Source organism: Neomonachus schauinslandi, chromosome 1 (assembly GCF_002201575.2).
Source record: "Neomonachus schauinslandi chromosome 1, ASM220157v2, whole genome shotgun sequence".
NCBI classification, from domain to species: Eukaryota; Metazoa; Chordata; class Mammalia; order Carnivora; family Phocidae; genus Neomonachus; species Neomonachus schauinslandi.
Genome location: NC_058403.1, coordinates 76,290,575 through 76,312,915, shown reverse-complemented (window position 1 = coordinate 76,312,915; position 22,341 = coordinate 76,290,575). Strand labels below are relative to the sequence as shown.

General features: G+C 37.4%; 1 protein-coding gene across 4 annotated transcripts in view; it reads left to right on the top strand.

Annotated features, from left to right (window-relative positions):
* The window catches only part of TPRG1 (tumor protein p63 regulated 1), a 211,241-nt gene extending 193,383 nt beyond the window's left edge, over positions 1-17,858 (top strand). For all 4 annotated transcript variants that reach the window (XM_021692712.1, XM_021692715.1, XM_021692714.1 and 1 more), the window contains exons 5-6: positions 2,576-2,729; positions 16,760-17,858. In XM_021692712.1, coding sequence (XP_021548387.1) covers positions 2,576-2,729; positions 16,760-16,954 — 349 coding nt within the window. In that variant the 3' untranslated portion in view covers positions 16,955-17,858. The remainder of the gene's footprint in view (positions 1-2,575; positions 2,730-16,759) is intronic.
* The last annotated feature ends 4,483 nt before the right edge of the window (positions 17,859-22,341 follow it).

Genomic DNA, 22,341 nt, shown 5'->3' with positions numbered 1-22,341 from the left:
AAACTAGCTTATTCATAGTTACACAGCATTAAGTGTCAGAACCAAGACTCTAACACAAGAATACCTGACATCCTGTTCTTTACATTTTTCACTTTACTCTGTTACCTGATATGATATCTTTCATGGTAAGCACAAGTAACTAATAAAGCATTCTTGGTTATAAAGGCATCTATATTCTCCATAATTGTCCTTATGACATTTGACAGAAGATGATAGATTTTCATAGACCTCTGGTACTGAAGTCTTTGCTGAGAAGCACTGCCTTAGTTTTACCTTTGGAGAAACTTCTTAGTTGTAGATTTATCTTCTCAGATATCTCCAGTGGAGCTCAGGAGAGAAGGTTGGCTGAACTTGTATATTTATTTATTTATTTATTTTCCTTTTTTATTTAATTTCAAGTAGCCAACATATAGTACATTATTAATTTCAGATGTAGTGTTCAATAATTCATCAGTTTCCTATAACACCCAGTGTTCATCACATCACGTGCCCTCCTTAATGCCCATCACATTACCCCACCCTTCACCCACCTCCCCTCCAGCAACCCTCAGTTTGTTTCCTATAGTTAAGTGTCTCATGGTTTTTCTTCCTCTCTGATGATTTTCCAGTTTTCCTTCCCTGCCCCTATGATCCTCTGTGCTGTTTATTATATTCCATGTATGAGTGAAACCATACGATAATTGTCTTTCTGTGATTGACTTTGCTCAGCATAATACCCTCCAGTTCCATCCAGGTCGATGTAAATGGTAAGTATTCATCCTTTCTGATGGCTGAGTATGAACTTGTATATTTAGAATTATTCTTCATCTCTGAGAAATGTCATTGCCATGCTCAGATTGATTGGTTATTTAGAAATAGGGTCCCTCTTGAATTTCATGCTTAAACTTCATTTGAGGTTTCCCTAAGGTAAAAGAATATAAAGTGTACTTATTAGAGAAGCTATCTTGGCAGATTTTCATTGCCTTTGTATAAAAGCAAAATTGCACCCAGCATATAAATTGACATATGAAGCAGTAAATAATTCCATTGTGCAAGTTGTTTTAATAGACTAAAGCCAGAATGCTCCATTAACCAGCATGCATACAATATTCACTGAGCTTAGAGTTTATTACCAGGCCAGGAGAAAAAAAAAAAAAAAAAAGAAAGAAAGAGAAGAAACAGAATGAAGGAATGTATGGGGGGTATGATAAATGCCAGCATAGCAGCTGGGAAGGTGAGAGGTTAGAAAGGGAACTTTAGAAGTATGTACAATATGTTTCTTTTCCTCTCTTCTTCTTCTTCTTCTTTTTTTCTTTGTGGGTGAAGGATTAAGTAAAAAAAAGGTTTGGTGTCAGTTTTCAAACATAATGATCAAAAATCTGAGAACTGGGCAGTAGAATGTGCCAGGGTCTTTTCTAACTTTAAGAAGAATCTCAGAGATCAGCCAGTGGGGGAGAGGGGTGGCATATGCATATGTGTGAGATTGCGTTTATACACATCTCTACTTGGACAAACACTCAGAAGCCACAATAGCATTCCCAAAGGAGTTCCTCCTTAATACAGGAAGTGACAGCTTTGTGAAGGCACCACAATTAAGCTCTGGGTTTTTGTTCTAGATCCCAGGATTTAATTTCTAGAAGAAATGAGAGCTCTGTGATGTTCCATGGGGATGTTTAGAATTACAGGCAACTTAGTTTTAAAGCTTGTTGAATGCAAAGCACCTGAGCTTGGCTTAACCTCCAGGGATCTCTTTGCATTCAGAGATGTCTAAAACCACAAACCATAAATTCTGATGGGCACATGTAAAAGAAGAGACCACAGGAATTACAGTTTTGTTATTCAACGTAGCCACACTCTCCTGCCACAACTTCCCTCCCGTCACTCCCAAGCTTCCTCTTGTTTTGCACTTGGGTTTACCAGATGGCCAGGCCTGGGCTATTCCAGAGAGTGTTTGAAAAGGCAGGCACAATTCCTTTATGAGTTTTGATATGTTTGTTTCTACAACTTTGCTGGATGGAATGTGTGCAGAGAATAGAGAACCATGAGATATAAAAGCTGAAGTCACACGCATTTTGAATTGGTCATCATCCCACTTAAGGATCATACATACGCTACTGTTATTGATGTCCCATGTCTCTTCTCAGTCATTTCCTGCTTGTGTTTACTCTTTTGTGGAAACTGGAGCTGCTGTCATTTCCCTCCTCCTTGAAACTACCCACCACCTCAACACTTCCAGTTCCTGTCCCACCACCCTGACTCTTCCTCTCCCTTTTTCTTTTAACCATTACCATCGGAATATTGGCATGAGGTTAATAGCCCTATTTCCAGCCCTGGCCTTCTGTCCTCAGCAACAGAGTCACATTTCCAACTAGGCATTTCCACATAGGATTTTCAACAACACCCAGAACTCATCATGTTTGGAACCAAATTTATCCTTTTATTCTTACCTCTTAAATTTCTGGAACAATCAGTTAGTAGGCAAGCCACTTAGCATCATTATAAAGGCTAACTGAGACACTGCTTTACTTTCCCATCCTTTTCTTTTTGTTTTAATTGAATGACAATGGCTAATCTAAAGGAAACTCCTTTCTTGTAGGAGACAAGGAGAAGGCCTTAGGATCTACTGGGGGAGTCTGGAAGAGCAGTCCCTCTTTTCCCGCTGGAACCCGTGGTCCACTGAGGTGCCTTATGCGACCTTCACTGAGCATCCCATGAAATACACCAGTGAGAAATTCCTCGAAATTTGTAAGGTAGGCAGTTTGTGCATCACTCTTAGATTACCTTTGACGGTGAAGCTGTGTGCTTCTAAGACATGTACTATTAAAAAAAAAAAAAGGTAAGATACAACCTGATTTTACAAACTTTAAAAGGTTTGAACTATTTTTTAGTAAACAGTGGGGCTGTTTTCTTTATTAAAAATATATATAATGTTTATATTAACCATATTATGATGTTTCCTCCTTGCTAATTTCTTATAAAAAATTATAGTGTAATATTATTTAAAAATTGCAATACTTGTGTCTGTCTGATTGTGTTTGTTGCCAAAATGATACATACAATTTTCTGTATGTAATTAAATTCTAATTATTTTATTCAGAGAAGGAGTGTGGGATAGTGTGAAATATAAAGTCAGATATGGCTCTTTGGTCATGTTTGTCACTTTTCTTTCTGGACATTGGTAGTCTCGTCTCTAAAATGGACATAATGATGATCACTGCCCTTCCTCTTAACTTCATTGGAACACTGTAAGGTTAAATGGGATAATGTGTATATAAATGCTCCATAAATGGTAAAGCAATTAAGAGTATTAAGTAAGAGTATTTTTATGTCTTTCAATCTCATCTCCCCAAATAGATTTAAGTTTATCAGTGGCAGGGTGAGTCCTTCTACTCTTCTTTCATCCCCTCTAGGGAAATTTAGGCAGTGCTAGCACACTAAGTAGGCAGGAAGTAAAACAGTTGGAGCTGTAAATGCAGAAAAAGATCAAACTTTTATATTTTCAACAAAATCCGTATACGCATAGGAGTGTGCTTATAGGCGTAGAAATTCTTGCCTTCTCTAGCCTTTCTATGTTTACTTTTATATGCTGTCATTCACTTCCAAATATCACAACTCTCTGTTTGCTATAAATTCAAACGATTGCAACATACATCTAAAGTCAGTCTGTGGATGGATGGCATGCATTGCATTGCCTGCATTGTTTTCAATACACCTATTCATGCAAGTATGTATATGTATAAAAACCATTTTTAGTTGAAAAATCCCCTACTTTGAAAAGGATTTGGGAGAAACATGTGATTAAAGGATAGACAGAGTCTTCATTCCCCCCTAATATATAGGTGGAGTTGGCTTAAATTCCTTCTGCTCTCAGAAAGGTCAATGGTCTTTTCAAGATTTATGCAAACATCCTCAGGGACTTACGGTCTCAAGGTGTACCTCTGGCTTATTGCAGGCACTGAGTTAGTTCATTGTATGGATCATGTGATAGTCCAATTTCACGATGCTGCAGCCCAAGCTTCAACATCAGCCCCTAGCCTGACTCTACCATTCAAAATCAAGAAAACAGCACAAAATGAAAACCAATGAGAACAACAAAAACACTTACACAAAGGCATTGATGTGAGAGTAGTCTTGCTGAGGGTTTCAGGGAAATGGAGTGGGAATTTACATCATAATAATGAGTCCAAACTTCACAGGGAATATCAGCTCTCCCTGTTTTTAAAATCCTTATTAATAGTAATACTCTGATACATTGCTTCATAATCCTCTCTCCTCTCCTCTGGATCCTGTCTTGCTCCTCCCCAAACGCTTGCCCTTCCTCTTCCCCTTCTTCTCCTTCCTCTTCTTTTTTTCCCTTCTTCTTCTCCTCCTTCTTCTTTTCTCCTTATTAACAGTTCAGAGTATTTTATCTGTTTCTTTTTTTTTAAACACCTGCTAATCCAACCCAGAAAGCTTAATAATGTATTTTTCCAAAGCCATTTCCCACCTTTAAAGGAAGTCTAGTTCTGGCCATTACAATAATATGTATTTTTGCATTAATAGTCCTTGTATTTTATTGTAAGTTAAAATAAATACCAACTGCCTTGGTTATTACATCCATTACTTCCTGAGCCAAGTCTCTTATTCCTCATACCTGACTCCTTGAGTGTCCTTTGCTGGAAGACGTTCAGGGTAAGGGATTAAAGAATAAGTTCTATTCACTGCAGAGAAATGGCACTGCATTACTCTAATTCTTGATGGTACTTTGTTTTATTCTGATACATATAAATACAATCAAATAATTTTAAAAAGAAGATAAGAAATAAAATGTCAAAAGGGGGGTAGGATAATTATTTCCCAAATACCATGAATGTGGTTAGTAGAATGGAGTATTAATTTTACACAAGCCTTGCTATTAGTCAAGGCTAAAAGGAAAACTCAATGTTTATATAGCTCTTGTTGGATGGGAGTAAGAATAGCAGGTGTGTGTGTGTGCACTCGAGCACACATGTGTGGACGTGAGTATAATGAATGGTTGTTCAATTGGTTGGTTTTCAGTCAATCAAACTATTTTGTGGATCTGTCAAGTGTATTTACTTTATGGTTTTTCTCCTTAAACTACTCTTCCAAAGCTTTTTTTTTTTTTTTTTTTAATTTCCTGGCAACAGTCTGGTGTTTTTCTTTTGCCAAACTATTTCTTATTCAAAGGCCACCCCAAGTCCTGATTCTCTATGAAGACAAGTGATTTCCATCTGTGATGTCAGATGATGAATACTCTGATCCAGTTCTTTGAGTCTTAATTTCTCTTTTGTTGTTGTTTTTTATGTCACAATATTATTTGTGTTTAGGATATTTTCCAAGATTGGCTTTGATTAATACTCAGTTATATTAATATAAATGAGTAAATAAGGAGAAAGATAATTCTGTGGACCTATAATTCCTTTTATGTGAGTATTTTGGCATAACATAAGATTTTAAAAGGATGATATAAACTAGTTTTTCCATCCCCCTTATAAATGAAATGGGAAAAAAGTAGAAAAATATGGGGAAAATGCATAACTAAACTAAATACCTGAAGCAATTTAATTCAATTTAGCAAATCTATTATGGCAGAGGAAAAAGAATCCTGCAGAGCTGGGTTACACATAGTAAAAATTTTCAAATTATGTACAATCTAATAGAAAAACTTATTTAAAAAAATACATTAAAAAATCCAAATTTATTCTTACTCAGAGTCTTTTCTTGTATAGCACCTGGGATCTCTTTATTCAACAAATATTTTCTGATACCTACAAAGTACGTATTATTGTTCAGGATACAAACATAAATGAGACAAGATTCATGTCCTTGCGGAAGGCATTGCTTAACAGAGGAGGTAGATAAAAATGCAAAGATTTTTAAATGAGTACTAAATTGATTAAAACAGAAGTTTAGATCAAATGAAGAGGAGTGGAGGCACATGAAGGTACAAGGAATGTTCTTAGACATGGGGTAATTTATTTTAGCTGGAGTTTATTGAGTTTAATCTTATATATTCCCATCATGATTATAATGGTTCAAATGATAGGTGTAAGGGCTTAGGTTAAGGGCAGTAGGAATGGAGAGAAAATAAAGAAATTTTGAGATATTCAAGACACAGAATTAATGGAAGTACGTAACTTACAGGATATAGTAGTAGGTGGAGGAGAGAAAGAGGTTGAAGATGTGGTTTCTGGTTTGGGTAGATGGTGATTCCATTAATTTCAGTGGGGAAAACTGAAAGGAGAGTAGGTTTGGAGGTTCAGTGTAGGACATGTTGAGTTTGACACCTCCATGGAACATGTGGATCAGTTAGTTGTCAGGCAGTTAGAAATTTAGGTCTGAAGCTCAAGAGAGAAAGCTGAACTGGTGATAAAGGTTTCAGATCATACAACTTTGGGTCAAAGCTGAGTCTTGGGCTTGGTTGGTCAGGCAAATACCATAGGAAAGAGCATTAATGGAAACATTAATTGCACTTAAATACAAATTCATATTATTTCTAAGTCTCTTAACACTGATCTAAAAAAACTTACTGTTGGGGTGCCTGGGTGCCTCAGTCATTAAGCATCTGCCTTCGGCTCAGGTCATGATCCTGGGGTCCTGGGATTGAGCCCCGCATCGGGTTCCCTGCTCAGCGGGAAGCCTGCTTCTCCCTCTCCCACTCCCCGCTGCTTGTGTTCCCTCTCTCGCTGTGTCTCTCTCTGTCAAATAAATAAAATCTTTTAAAATAAATAAATAAAAATAAAAACATTACTATAAAATTTATATAACACAGCATCAAAATACATCATGTTTTCTTGTATTCATCTTACTAACTCTATGGCATTCTACATCTGGCAAATATGATGGTCAAATGGCCTCTTTCCAGACATGCTTGCTTATCTCTGAGCCTCACCAACCTGTTCCAATCTGTGTATGCATATACTTTGCATTACTCATATAAAACAGTTGTGAAAATAGGAAATAATCATTTTTTGGCATTGACTTTCTCGTTACAAGACATAAAAATAATCTCATGTTATATTATGTAATCGGACTATATTTATTGATTATAGTTTGTATGTTTTCATGTAATTCAACTAACAAAAACCCTGTGAGGTCAAGATAGCTATCTCTTTTTTAAAATGAAGATACTTAGAGTGATTAAGTGAATTGACTAAGGTATTACAATAAAATGCTCTATTTCCACACCTAAACAATTTGCTAATAAGCAGGGAAATGGGTATAAACCTGAGCAAACTCTGTGCGTGCATGTGTGTGCATGTGTATGTGTGATGTGATGGAATGTGATATATTATACTTATGACATGACTCAATTATCCTCGATTGTTTCATCCACTTTATATTTGTAATTTGTAGTCTCATTTCCCCTGTTTTAACTGTTGCCTTGCTGGGTTCTTAGGATGTGTGGACAGTCTTGCTAGGAGGAACTAATGACCCAGCCCAGAGCTGGTGAATAATAGTGAATGGGTCATGAATGCTCTATAACCAAATCAAAGAGATCCTTTTTATTCTTTTCTGGCATATTTACCCTTCTTCTCAAGGGAATTATGAAAGTGAACCAATGTTTTAGCAATCAAATGTAACTTTACATCCTTAGCTCCTTAGTTTCCCTTCACATATTTGACAAATACCCATTGAATACCTACCTGACATTGAATACTACATATTGAGCAGTGTGCTAGTAAGCTGGGATACCAAGAAGAATAAAACAGATTTTGCCCTCCAGATACGTAGAGAGTAGAGGGAGAAAGCAAAAAAAAAAAAAAGTAATTAACAAATTATAATTTAATATGCTAAGACTGTAGCATATAGAGGGATTCACAAGGTTCTATGGGAGTCCAGAAGAGAGAACAAGTTAAGTCCAAAGGTTAACAGGTATGATAACATTTGAAGTGAAACTCAAAGTATGAGTGATTTAAGCATCAAAGGATGGGGGGAAAAACATTTTAAATAAAAGAAAGTTGGTTGGAACCTGCAAATTACCAAGGTATATGAAATGTTCTTAAATAAAGAGTAGCTAATTTTAGCTAGAATTTTAAGCATGTGTGTGTTGACAGGGGAGTGTTGGGGGAATGGAATAGGAAGAGGATGCAAATTAGGATGTATAGGAACCTCTCTTAGAGGAAAGAAGCTTCTGTCTCAGCCTCCTTTTTCTCTCTACACATCTGAATATACCCACAATCAAGGTGTCTCCATAAAGATAATTCCAGGTTAAATGTGCCAGAGTTGTAGAAACATTCTATCCAGCTGTGTGACTTTTCAAGTGGTTTCCAGTATTGGGTATTGGATGGACTTACTCTTTATCCCAGCATGCTTCACTTCCTACAGAGGGAAACTTATAGCCTGAAGGTTTCGAAACCTGCTCTGCTGAGGAATGTGGGCCTGCAGGCATGAAACCTGGTCTCTTTCCCCAGTGTAAACAGGAAGCAAGTTATGGTTGTAATAAGGAAAACTGAGACTCTAGGCAGTGAACTGCTGGCAGACAGCACCTGAAGCAACCCAGGAGCCCAGTCACTCAGCTGGTAAATAATTGCTGTAAAGTCAAGAAGAACGTTGAGCACTCCGCGCCGACCTCCAACCCACCCACCCACCTACACACACTGCTATACTTTACCCCGACCAGCACAAGGCTCCTATGTAATCCGAGTTGTTAAAACTTGACCCTCTGTTTTTGGGACTGAAATAAAAGAAGGAGCCAAGGGTGGGTGTATAAAAGCTTTTAGAGAAAAGTATGTGGCGGGTGGCATTCATATCAGATGACACCGCGTTCCTGTCACACAGATTGAGTTCATTCAGGTGCTTGAAATGCTCAAGAGCCAGCTTGGGGACTTGGCCTTTTGTCTGCCTTTCCTTCAATGTACTGCTTGTCCCGTTGTCTTCGTGGTCCCTCCTCCTTTTAGAGGGCTCATCGAAATGACTAGAAATAAATGCATCTGACTCTAATGAAATGCCAAGTTCATTGAGTATGAAATAGTGTCAACTTTTTCTTTCCAGCACTTATATGCTGAGGCCACAGAGGATTCTCTGAATGAAGCTTATGATGAGGACTGGAGATGCATCCAGTCATCTAATCTAAAGACATTTATTGATCTAGGAAAAAGTATCCTGACAGTCCAGAGGGTGTTGGCAATGGGAATGTTGAGGTGAATTGCATTTTGGTCTTCAGGAAGTCATAGTTTGATGATGTTATTGTCAGTGATTTACTGACAGTATTTGTTGGTTATTGGTAATAGGCTTCCTTAATGGCCTTTGCAATATGACTCCAAATTCCAGCCTCATCTCATTCCACTTCCCCAGCTTTTCCTGAAATACATGAATATGTGTATCTGTACATGGAGAGCTTATACAGAAATACTTCAATTATTAAAGTTGGTTTAATCTTTACAGCCACCCTCTGCATTTGATGTTATTGTAATTTTTTTTTATGGAAAAGGAAATATAAAATTCAGAGAGGTTGAATAACTTGCCCACAGTCACACAGCTACTGACTGCCATATTTGCAACCTAAGACTGGATCTGTTTAATCTCAATACTCATGTTACATCATGCATACTTCCTTTGGTTCAGTGCTTTCCAACAGGGGATGATTTTACCTCCTGGGGGACATTTGGCAATGTTTCAAGACATTTTGGTTCTCACACCTGGTGTGGGGATGCTATTGGTATCTGGTGGGTAGAGGCTATTGAGCCTGCTTAACGTCCTGAAATATAGAGGACATTGTCCCCCACAGCAAGGATTTATTTGGCACAAAATAACAATAGTCCCAAGGTAAAGAAACCTTGGTTTACTTATTTAGACAAACAGCCGCACTTGTGACTCTAATTCTTAGAAACCGGATGAAATATTTAAGTGGAGATATAAATGAAATGTAGCAGAATAAAATATTAATTTTTACCTTGAGTAGATGGAAAGACATTGTGGGAGAGATAGGATTTGCATTTGGTTTTGAAAAATGAATAGGAGCATAGACATTATAGATCTTTGTGGATTGAATAGACTGTCAGAGCTAGAGGTTGCTAGGCAAGCTTAGTATAGTATTTTTCAAAAATTTTTTTAGAAACAAAAGACTTTTAAAAATAAAATCTTACTTGAAACCCAAATATATAAAACTGTTAAAAATAGAGCAGCTCTAATTGATGTGATTGCAGGGACTGGCGTATGTTACCTGCTTGCCTTCCACATCTTTTCCCCAAACCCTCAGGAATATCTGTTGTCCCAACATTGTTAATAACTACTTCCTTTCTTTTCAAAAGAATCTTGGTTTGGATGATAAATTATATTGCCATCCAACCTATGAGGAAATCTGGTGTTCTAAGGAACATGGTTTGAAAATTACTGGGTATAATCTTTTTTTCTATCCCTTCTGAAAAATAAGGAACATAAAGCCTTTTCTAAATATTAGAATTTTACTGCTCATAATAGCAGTATGTTATAGAAGAGAGTACTTTAATACTTAAGTCAGGAGACTTGGGTCCAAGACTTTGCTCAGTTGCTTACTAGTTATTTATCATTGGATAAATCTCTGAAACACTTGGACCCTCAGTTTACCTATTAGATCCCAAACAGGATTTCTAATCCCTGCCCTATATCCTATCTTGTTTAAGCTATTAACTTCACTTTATGAATATTGTTCTTGACCTCAGGATCTATAATTCTTATTTTGGAATTGCTGACTATAGACATGGACCTATCATCTGTTTATTTCTTCATGCTGCAGACTCATGTATCCAGCTGACCATTAGAAATTACTAAGAGGCTTACTGTTTAGACACCTCAAACCACACATCTAGAACAGAATCCTTGATCCCTGTACCTCACCACATGCAAGCCCTTCTCTCGATGAGGTTTTCCCAACCTAGTAATGAAATCACTTTCTATCCAGTTTTTCAGACGAAAAATCTAGGTGTCATCTTTGATTCCTCTGTTCTCTTCATCCCCTATATTTATTTATACTGGCAATTTTTATGACTCTGCCTCCAAGTAGTATCCCTGTCAACCAGTTCTCATGTTCTCCACTGCTCTCTTTGTCCAATCCACCATCATCTCTTGCCTGGACTACTGAAGTGATATTCAAACTCCTCTTAATCTTCCTGCTTCCATTCTTGACCCCAACAGTAAATTCTCCATGCAACAGCAAGGATTATTTTAAAAAAACAAACAAAACAAAACAAAAAACAAACAAAAAACCCCCACAAAACCCCACCAAAACCCAAAAAACAAACAAAAAACATGCATTATTGAACTTATCTTTAAAATCACTTCAATCCACAGTCCTTAATATGGCTCACAAGATGCTCTGTGCCTAAGGTTTCATCTCAATCTCTTTCCTTTAATCACTATATTCTAGCTGAATAGGATTTTTCCCTATTCCTTGAATAAACTAAGCTCATCCCTACCTCACAGCCTGTGCAGGGGTTTTTATTTTCTCCCTGGTATACCTTCTCCACATGATTGCATCTTTTTCATCATTTGGGTCTCACATCAAGTTTTACTTCCTCAGAAAGTTGTGCCCTGAATTCAATATGTAAAATAACCCTCAATCCTATTACTTTACCCTTTTCCACATTTTATTTTCTCCTAGAATTTATCACCATCAAAATCACCTATATTTACTTTTACTTTTTCTCATACCACAAGAATGTAATCTCCATGGGAACAGGATGCCTGTCTTGCCTCTCTAGTCACAGCACTTAGAAAATGTCCGGCGAATAGTGTAGGTGTTTCATTAATATTTTTTGGATGATTTTAGAGCTTTTTAATCTATTAGTGACATAGAGAGTTAGTTTACAGTATTAATACTGATAGAAATAATTCATATATACATAGAAAAAGCAGCTAAAACTAAAATGACAGCTGGTAACCTTACATAGCTAATAAACAAACAGGACTTGCATGTAATTTTTGACATTAGGAAGCAAAACTTGGCCTGAGGAAAGTTAGTGTACTTAGTAGAGTTAAACACAAAATTAAATTAACAACTAAAATCACACTCAAGAAAGTAATAATACTAAAAGTAATATCCTCAGAAGAAGACTTAACAATTACTAAATTTGGAATGGAAAAAAAAATCAACTTTTTGACTTAATTTAATTGTATAGACATGAATTCATTCAATGGAATTTTTTCAGGAAAAAAAGGGAAAACTTATAAATTATTTCTTTCAGATGGAAAATTCTTCAGTAAACCCAATTGTCTTGGTGTAATTCATGTCAGAAAACACAGTCTTAATGAAAATTCAGTAATGCTGGTATAATTTTGATGTAGGTTCATATTAAAAAAAATATAGAGACAAGAAAAACAAAGTAAGAGTGTCATCTTGCACCTGGTTTTCTTTGGAACTTTTCTCTTTGATCAATTGAAAACTTCAATAATCCTGGGGAACTAATATTTAGGATTTTCTTTCAATCCAGAGTTTAAAGGCTTTTTATTTTGAAATAATTTTAGACTTACAGGAAAATTGCAAAGATGGTAAAGTTTCCATGTACCTGTCATTCAAATTCTTCTAAAAACTTACATAATATAATATAGTTATCAAAACCTGGGAACTAAACATTGGTACAATAATATTAAGTAAACTACAGGGCTTATTCAGATTTCACTGGGTTTTTGTTTTGTTTTTCCTAATGTCCTCTATCTTCCCAGGATCCAGTCGATGATATTATATTGAGTTGTTCTGTCTCTTTATTCTCCTTCAAAATGTGACAGTTTCTCATTCTTCCTTTTTTTAATTTAAATTCAATTAGCCAACATACAGTACATCATTAGTTTTGATATAATGTTCAATGATTCATTAGTTGTGTATAACACCCAGGACTCATCACATCCTTCATTCTTCCTTTGTTTTCATGATCTTGGCATGTCTGATGAATACTGGTCAGTTGTTTTGTAGAATGTCTCTCAATTTGGGTTTGCCTGATGTTTTCTCATGATTAAATTGTGGTCTGCTTTTTTGGTGCAGATACTATAGAAATGATGCTGTGTCTTCATTGTAGGCTTATGATGCCTGTATGTCTTATTACTAGTGGTGTTAATCTTAGTCACTTGTTTAAAATGGTGTATGCTGGATTTCTCCTCTGCAAAGTCAGTATTTTTCTCTTTATAACTGATAAATATCTTGGGGGAGATACTTTGATGCTCAAGCCATGTTTTTTGAAATCATGGTTTCTGAGTAGAATTTAATGTATCCTTTGGCATCCAGAGAACTCTGTTACTTTAAAAAAGCTCATATCAGAGTTAAAAAATTGTTTTATGGAGTCTATGATTCATATTAAGTCAATTGGCATTCCAAGTATGGAATTGAAGGAAATGGGACTAAGGAAGTTAAGGAAGTTAACGTCTTCTCTGCCTATAAATAATGAAAATATTTGTACCTATAAATAATATGCTTTATAAAATATTTTTGAATAATTCACTTAAATTCATACAGCAATCTGATGAGGTTGTCATTTGGTATTCTTATCATCATCATTATTATTTGCCCATTTTCAGATGTATAAACTAAGGCTCAGTGAGATTATATGGTTTTATCCAGGGTCTAACCATCAGTTACTGATAGGGCAAGGAAACATACCTGGCTCTGTACATCTAATGCCAAGCATTTTCCCACTATACAGTGATGAAGTAGACATGGTTAGATAGCAGTGAGTTCCATGTCACTGGATATGTCCATGGAGAGGGATGTGGCTTCTTGGTAAAGATGTAGCAAGGCATAACAGTAGATGAGTGGTGAATTGATAAGCTCAAGATCACTTCTGACCTTGAGACTCTATGATTTTAAAACATAGTGATTAAATATCCATGTTATTAACTTATTCTTTCCTTTCTGCTTTCCTCTTTTGGAAGTTGAAGAAAGATCACTCTTTCTGCTTTTCTTATTCAATCAACTAAAGCACTGGTGGAGTTTGCTGAAAGGAAGGATGTCCTTCCTTTTAGAATCCTCAGGCTGTATGATTATAGTATGTATCCTTCAGTAACAGCAATATTTAGATTCTCTTTAAGATCTCAAAGAGGATGCTGGAACTGCAAATAGTAATAAAAAGTACCTTCTGTCTGTCTTTGCTGCTGTAGACTGAAGCTCATGGAGAACAAGCAAAACCCTACTTCTGTGTTATTACATTCATTAGCCTCAGTGAAAGTGAGTCTATTTTTTAAAATTAATGTTTTGGTATTACTTAATTACTTTAAATATAACTTTAAAGAAAAGTAGAGAGACAGGGGCACCTGGGTGGCTCCATTGGTTAAGTGTCCAACTCTTAATTTTGGCTCAGGTCATGGTCTCTGGGTCATGGGATTGAGTCCCTCTTCGGGCTCCACACTCAACAGGAAGTCTACTTGAGATTCGCTCTCTCTCTCCTGCTCCCTCTCCTTCTGCTCCTCCCCCTGCTCACATTTGCATTCTCTCAAATAATAAATCTTAAAAAAAAAAAAGTAGAGCAAATATATCTTTTTATTTTGAAAACCTAGAAATATTGAGGAACTCCAGAAAATTCTGTTGTTTTATCATCATAGTCACTATTTTTTTTTTATTTCTGATATTATCTAAAATCCATAGATTTCAGTGCTTCTTTTCAAAAGAACAAACTGAGGCTCAAAAAGGGAAAATGAATTTATAATGTCACACAGTTAGAAAATTATAGAGGTTTTATTTGCATGGCTTTTTTTTTTTTTTGCTTATGGGTTAGGTTAACTAGCAATAGTAGATACATTCTAAATTTTAAAAGTTTTTCTTTTACTAATAAGGAAACTAAGACTAGAATAAAGAAGTGGTTTGCTCAAGAGCAATATAAAATTAAGAATCCAGCATAAGATCTATATGGAAAATTGTATTATGGGGAAAGACTACAGGCTTCTCTGTCTTCAGTGAATCATCACTCTGTGTTAATCTCTTAAAGCAGAGATTGGTATCCTCATGGACAAATGGGAAGAACAATGATCACTTTATATAAGTATGCTTAATAATTTGAATTGATATTGGAATATGCTCTAATAAGAGTCTTAATTTAGATTAGTGGCCAGTTGCCTAGGAAACAGATTTGGATCTCACTGTGAATAAGATTTTATTCCCAGTGTTCTTTTTTATTGTGATGCAGAAAGTGGAGTTACTGTGGATAAGTCATTTACCTTCTATGAGCCTTGGTTTTCTAACATGGAAGTGGTGATACCTTCTTTGACCTACCTAATGCATCTATATTAGAAAGAAATCATGGAAATAAAAGAGCTTTTTGGAAATACAAGGATATGAGCTCATATCTTTCCTACTTCATTTCCTTGCTTGTTTCTCTGTTTAGAATGCTCCCTGAACTACCCTCCTCTTAATCCAATTCAACTTGGCTTGACCAAAAGAAGGAATTTTTCTTTTACTCACTTAACTTAAAAGTTCAGGGTTGGCTGATCTAGTAATTTGCATGACTTTGTCAAGAATTCATCTTTCTCTACATCTTAGTTCTTTCACTTTTGTGGGCTTATTTCTCAGTCAGGTTCTCACTATGTGTGGCAAAATGACCATGAATACCTCCAGGGAGGCTTGTATTCTATCAGTTTTATAACAACATTGGTCATGTACCCATCCTGAACCAATCTCTGTGACCAGAGAAATGGACTCCTCTGATTGGTTAGGCCTGAGCCATATGGTAAAGTCAGCGCCACTTAAACTATGTGGGCTAAATGGGATAGGGTGGTACTCCAAAGAACAAAGAAGGTACTCTTGTTGGAAGAAGAATCTCAAATGGTGGAAAGGATGCTGGGTTGGAAAAAAACAACAGCTGTTGACTAGGCCCTTTCTAACCCCATTTCACCTAATGAAACCCTATGAGCCCTTTAAGGATTGTCTCAAGAGTTTCCTTTTGAGGTCATTTCTGATCCTCTCACTACATATGATTTCTCCCTCTTTTGTGTTCTCTTAGCATCTTGTGCCTCTTCTGCTGTTTATTTTCACAATCTTTGTATAATCATTACAAATTCATTTCTAAGGTGCACCTGGGTGTCTCAGTCAGTTGAGCATCTGACTCTTGATTTTGGCTCAGGTCATGATCTTGGGGTCATGGCATTGAGCCCCTCCTCGGGCTCCATGCTTAGCACCAAGGTTTGCTTATCCCTCTCCCTCTGCTTCTACGGTATCTTTCTGTCTCTCTCAATCTTAAAAAAAAAAAAAAAAAAAAAGATCTCTCAATCTTAAAAAAAAAAAATTTTCATTTCTTAGATTATTATAGTATCACATCTTTGGAGACAGAGACTACATCTTACTTGTCATTAAATCTTCAGCAGCACCCAACAGGTATCTGATTCATAAAAGGCCATCAGCAAATATTTATTGAAGTGACTTTTTTTTTTTAAGATTTTATTTATTCATTTGAGACACACAGAGAGAGAGAGCATGAGCAGGGAGAGAGGGAGAAGGAGAAGCAGGCTCCCCGCTGAGCCAGGAGCCCGATGTGGGACTCGATCCCAGGACTCTGGGATCATGACCTGAGCCGAAGGCAGACGCTTAACCATCTGAGCCACCCAGGTGCCCCTGAAGTGACTTCTTAATGTACAAATTATGAAGGATGAAAAATAAACAGGATGAGGCAGATAAGTTCATTATGTACATAATTTATTGACTGATTAATTTATTAAAAGGCTAACAGAAGCCATGTTGACAATTCTGAGAAATGATTTCTATATAAGTAAGGATAGTTGCAGCCCCAGGAGAGTGGTCAGCTTTGGTGAGGACTGGCTGGGGAGGAAGTGTCTCTGGACCTACTCTACATTTACTAACTCTGTGCCTTCTTTTCCTCTTCAGTTGTCTGGGTTCACGTCTAAGCTTGTTCCAGCTATCCAGAATGCCCACAAGAATTCCACTGGATCTGGAAGAGGAAAGGGACTGATGGTGTTAACTGAACCCATTTTGATTGAAACCTACATGGGGCTGATGTCATTCATTGGAAACCGCAACAAACTTGGCTATTCCCTTGCCCGTGGGAGTATTGGTTTTTGAGACTCTTTTTGGTGTATAAGTATGTCATCCATCAATATATCTTTATTGAAGATTCCATTTCAGACCACCATATTTTTGGACTGAAACAATTAATTACTTTTAAATACTGCTACATGATGTTGAATACTTAGTGTCTTAGGAAATCTAAAAGCTTGATTAAACTGATAGATGCACACCTCAGACCTCATATATGAATAATTAAATTTCCTAAAACCAGAAAATACATTCTCTTAAGCTCCTCAAATAATGTTGTCAATGAATACCTGATCATAAACTGAGGGGAGACTCTCTGGGTTCTTATTCTTCTGTCTTTTAAATGTAGGCATTTTCTGGATCTTGATCTTGAGCCCTTTGATTCTGATTTTTTCTTTTATTGGGGTCTGACTGTATTATTTTAGCTACTCTTTTTATGAGAATGACTTCCAAATCCATATTTCTATCCCTGATATTTCTTCAAGATTCAGTTTTGTATCTCTTTCTGCTGTTCATATATATCCGTGTTCCAATGGCCACTCACACTCAGCATCTTCAAAATCCTGGAGTTCTCTGTGGCATTTTTATGGTTCCAGTCATCGTCCCTGAAATCCATCAGTTTTGATATATCTAAATTCCTTGCCAAATAATTTTATATGGTATCTTTCTTAGTCTGTTTAGGCTGTTATTACAAAATACCACAGACTGGGTGGCTTATAAACAACAGAAATGTATTTCTCACAGTTCTGGAGGCTGGAATTCAGAGTTCAGAGTGCCAGCATAGTCAGGTGAGGGCCCTCTTCCCGGGTTACAGACTTCTTGTCATATCCTCACATGGTAAAGGGTCAAGAGGGTTCTCTTGTGTTTCTTTTATAAGGGCATTAATCTTATATTCATGAGGGCTCTGCTTTCATGACCGAATCACCTCCCAGAGGCCCCACTTCTTAATACCATCACATTGGACTTTAAGCTTTCAGCATATGAATTTTGGGGGGACACAAACTGTCAGAGCATAGCAGTACCAAATTTATGTGTGGCTTAGCATTGTACCCCAATGCCCAGATGTCAAACTTAAAGTTCATTCTTCTTTAAAAATTGTTCATGAACTCCTTGCCTTTCCATTTTCACAGGTATATATTATTAGATCAAGTCTCTAATTCTGTTCTCCTGGATAATTTTGCCATAGCCTCTTATTTGGAATCTTTGATCCGAGCTTGACTCTATTCTAATCCATCCTGCATTTGGTTGCCAGATTTCTAAAGCACAATTTGACCCTATCACTCCCTGCTCAAGAACTTTTAATAGCTCATTTTCTTCTGCAGTTTTTTGTTCAAGTATTTATTTCATTTTATTTTCCAATAGCAGACCCTTTCCTTCTATTGAAATCTGTTTTGGACACCTAAAATGTAAAACCTAAAATGTAAAACAGGTAAGTGAGGCCACTAAGATTGAAGTGGACATGGGAGTGCCCCTGGATTCCTCTTTTTTGGGGGGGGTCTCAGAGCTGCCCCCTGTGGAATGGCGATGGGTCCCAGAAAGTTTTGAGGAGCATGTTTTCAAAAATACTGACCTACCTTATTCTGTTTCCTTTGCTCTTTTCTCTCATATTTTCTCTTTTTCTTTCCCTGATGAACACCGCAGGAGATTATCACATCTCTTCAAGTTTTGCCTTTTCAATTTTACAATTTTATTTTTTTAATCTATTTTGGAAAGGAGCTTTGAATGATGAACACCATAAATATTATTATAATCAGATTTTCAAGTCTGTCTCAAGACCCAAAGTTAAGACGCCTTGGTTGGTATTCAAGTTAAAACTTCCAGCTATTTTGTTGTTGTTGTTGTTGGGGGGGTGGGGATTGTGCAGAGTGTATTTTTAAAGTCTTTTTTTCTAAAAATTTATTTCCTCAATTTCAAAGATTTGTTCTCTGATTCATTAACAAATATCAATTTGATGCAGGCATTCAAAACCCACACTTTGAATAACCCTCATTTTATTTAGTCTTTGTCTTTGTTTACTTCCATTAGCATTTCTCTTTCTCTCCCTCTTTCCAAAAACCTTCCCAGCACCCACTTCCCCCCAAGCCCCAGCCCCATGATGGCAAATATTGTTATAGTCCCCAAGGCAGAGAACTTCTATTCAGACTGTAAAAGGAAATGTTGAAATCCTTAGCTGTCCTGTCAACAGTAGTGGAATGAAAAGTCGTTGGATTGTTTTGGCAGTGGTTCTGAAGCAGGCATAATTGGCAAATTATTATAACACTGCTGCCCGAAAATCCCTATTTGCCTCAAGATAGTGGCATTTGTTGGCAGAAGCATCTGAAATGTCCAGCACATTCTTTTGAGTTACCATTTAAGGATCAGCCTGACAATAGATTTCTTTCTGCACATTTGTCCTCCTCGTAACCTGGGACAGACTGTTCCAAAGTGACTTTCTAAAGGACATAGTACAGCACCAACTCTGCAAAAGGTGAGGGGAGGGAGATGTCTCTTAGCCCTGAGGTCTAGCCTCTAACAAATAGGATAAGCGTTTAATAACACCAAAACTGTTTAACATGGAGAAGAGTGAACTTAGCGATGACGGGAGAATGCTTTTCACATTTCACAAAGACTGTCTAGTGGGATATCCCATAAACTGATACGTGGGACCTAGGAAGCAGGTTATTACTGGGTTATTACCAGTTATCATCATTCCATGAAAGGATTCAGGAATCTGGAAGGCAGTTTAAGATAAGAAAGAAGTTTTTTTAGGTAGGAATGTCAAAGATGGAATGGGTTGCTCCTTAGAAGAGGGAGCCTGCCATCACTTGATGTGTTCAAGTAGGGACTAGATTAAGTGGATATTGTGAACAAGATTGATAGATGGGTGATTGATATCATACTTTAAGGCTAGAGACCTTATTATGATCCTCCAAAGAATTGTTGCTGATGATTAGATAATTAAATGTTTTTTTTCTTTGGAAAGAATTGAATCATTCAAATGCGACCCTAGAAAATTACCTTAACTTTCCTAAGATTTAATTTCCTCATCTGTAAAATGGATACAGTGATACCTTTACTGCCCACTTCATAAAGATCTTGTGAGGACTGAATGAAATGAGGTTAAATGATTATATCAAGTAAAACAAAAACAAAAGCAGAAATAAAACATTGACTACCTGCCTGTAGAGTGGTAACTTGGAAGCAGAAAGCAAGGCAACATCCAAGGGAACTATATTTAGTTCCTTCTGGGAAATTTTCCTCGGTCACTATAGACCTACTGACCATCATTCTCCCATTTGACACATGGTGTTCTCACTTGGGTTCCTTGTCCATAAGCTCAACAGGAAATACAAACCACAAACCAGGGGACCTACTATATGCCTGGGCTTTTCATTCAGACTGTCATCTGAACTACCAATAAGGTTTCTGAGAGGGACATCATAAGTTTGATTGGGGATAGGATTATTTACAAGGGGCATTAAGTATTGGGCATATCATCATAAAAATGTCATGGTTAGCCATCTTCTTTATCTGATCTTTATCCCATTCAGGGATATTTTCCCACTAGAAAATCCCCGATACGTCTCTTTTCAAAAACTGCTTGAACATCTTTTTTTTTTTTAATTATTATTTTTTATTTTTTTAAAAAGATTTTTATTTATTTATTTGACAGAGAGAGAGGTAGCGAGAGCAGGAACACAAGCAGGGGGAGTGGGAGAGGGAGAAGCAGGCTTCCGGCCGAGCAAGGAGCCCGATGTGGGACTCGATCCCAGGACCCTGGGATCATGACCTGAGCCGAAGGCAGACACTTAACGACTGAGCCACCCAGGCGCCCTGCTTGAACATCTTTATGGACAGATTGTTCAAGGTCTCCTGATACATTGTGGGTCATTCTGATGGTTAGAATATTCTCCTTCTTTTGATTTAGACTCTGTAACATCCACCTGCCATCTCTTTCAGTAAAAAAAAAAAAAAAAAAAAAAATTATTTTGCTGGAGTGGGGTTAGCTTGGGTGTTCTCACCAGGATGTGGGATATTTGGGTACAGAGGCAAGGTTGGTAGATTCTCTAATGTTTACAAGAAGGAGAGCTGTCAAGAAATGCTAAGCCTGACCTTCAAGTGGGCAATTGGGCCTCTTTGGAGGCCTGACCTTTGGCCATTCTCTAAGGCAGAAAAGGGAAGCCAGTTGCTGTGCTTTGGATCTTTTGCCTTGAGGCCTGTTATCCTTGTCCCCTTGCTGAAGCAACACTAAGAAAGCTGATGCACAGAGCCCTGGGGCTAAGGAGGCATAGAAACCACCCAACCCAATGCTTTCATTTCACGGAACAGGAAGCAAAGGCATTGAAACTGGAAAAAAAAAAAGTTGCTCAAAAAGCAGATGGTGAGTTTTTGGTACTGGGGATTAAACTCTAAAGCTTCCAACTTCCTATGCCTGGTCCACTGCTCTCTGCATGTATCTCTATTCCCAGAGAAAGGCATAACATCTAAATCAGGGCATCATAGTTGCTGGGTTAAATCTGAGGTGAGGAAACAATAGGTCTTCGTTGTTTAAGGGGAATTTCCAGAAATTACCTGTCTTTTCTTAAAGGCTAAGGTCACTCATAGAACTCTGATTTCCTATCTGATCGAAAAGCCCAAACAAAGCTGCGGAAGCCGGCAGAGCCAGCAGATATTTTGTAAGGCGGCTTTACCTCTGCCTGGCATTTTGTGGGGCAGGAGAGGGGAGGGCAAAAGTATTAAATTTAGGCTTAAAAGCTCCTCAGAAATTCTTTACACACAAGAGACCAAGTTGGAGAAAAGAAGATGACTTGTGCCAAGGGGAAGAAAGAGAGACTAATGCCTGTGGTTTTCAAAGGTTAACAACAAAAAAAGCCCAAGTATTTGCACAGAGATGAATGCTCATTGGCTTTTGGCCAGCAATTATACAAGGGCTTGTGCCCACATCCTGTAGCTGTGGTTTAGGGACGCTGCTCATGAGTGACTTCCTATGCTTAGTGGCAGGAAACTTTAGTCACTGATGTGTAAACTCACCTTTGGTCTGCACCTCCCACAACGTGCTCCTAAGGCAGTTAGGGGGCCAGGCCTCCAGATTTCCTTGCTGATACCAGTTCCTCAGAGGCTAGGGAAGAACTCCTTCTGAGGCCTTGGAAGTGACTGAGACCTGATCCATACTTTTCTTATTCCACTCGATTGCCTCAACCCCTTAGAAGAATTCTGTAGCGACAGGACGAATCATGGTATCTTCTGCTAAATTCTCACTTCAGCCTTAAAACCCAAGACAAAAAATACGTGAGCTGGATTTCATTTCAGGGCTGCAACCAATGTGAAATCTGAGAGGCAAAGTCATGAGGTTGCACCTGAGTCTAGATCTTGTATCTGATGGGCTATTTGCACTCAGTTTAACACTGAGATCTTAACAAACATCTCACAATTCT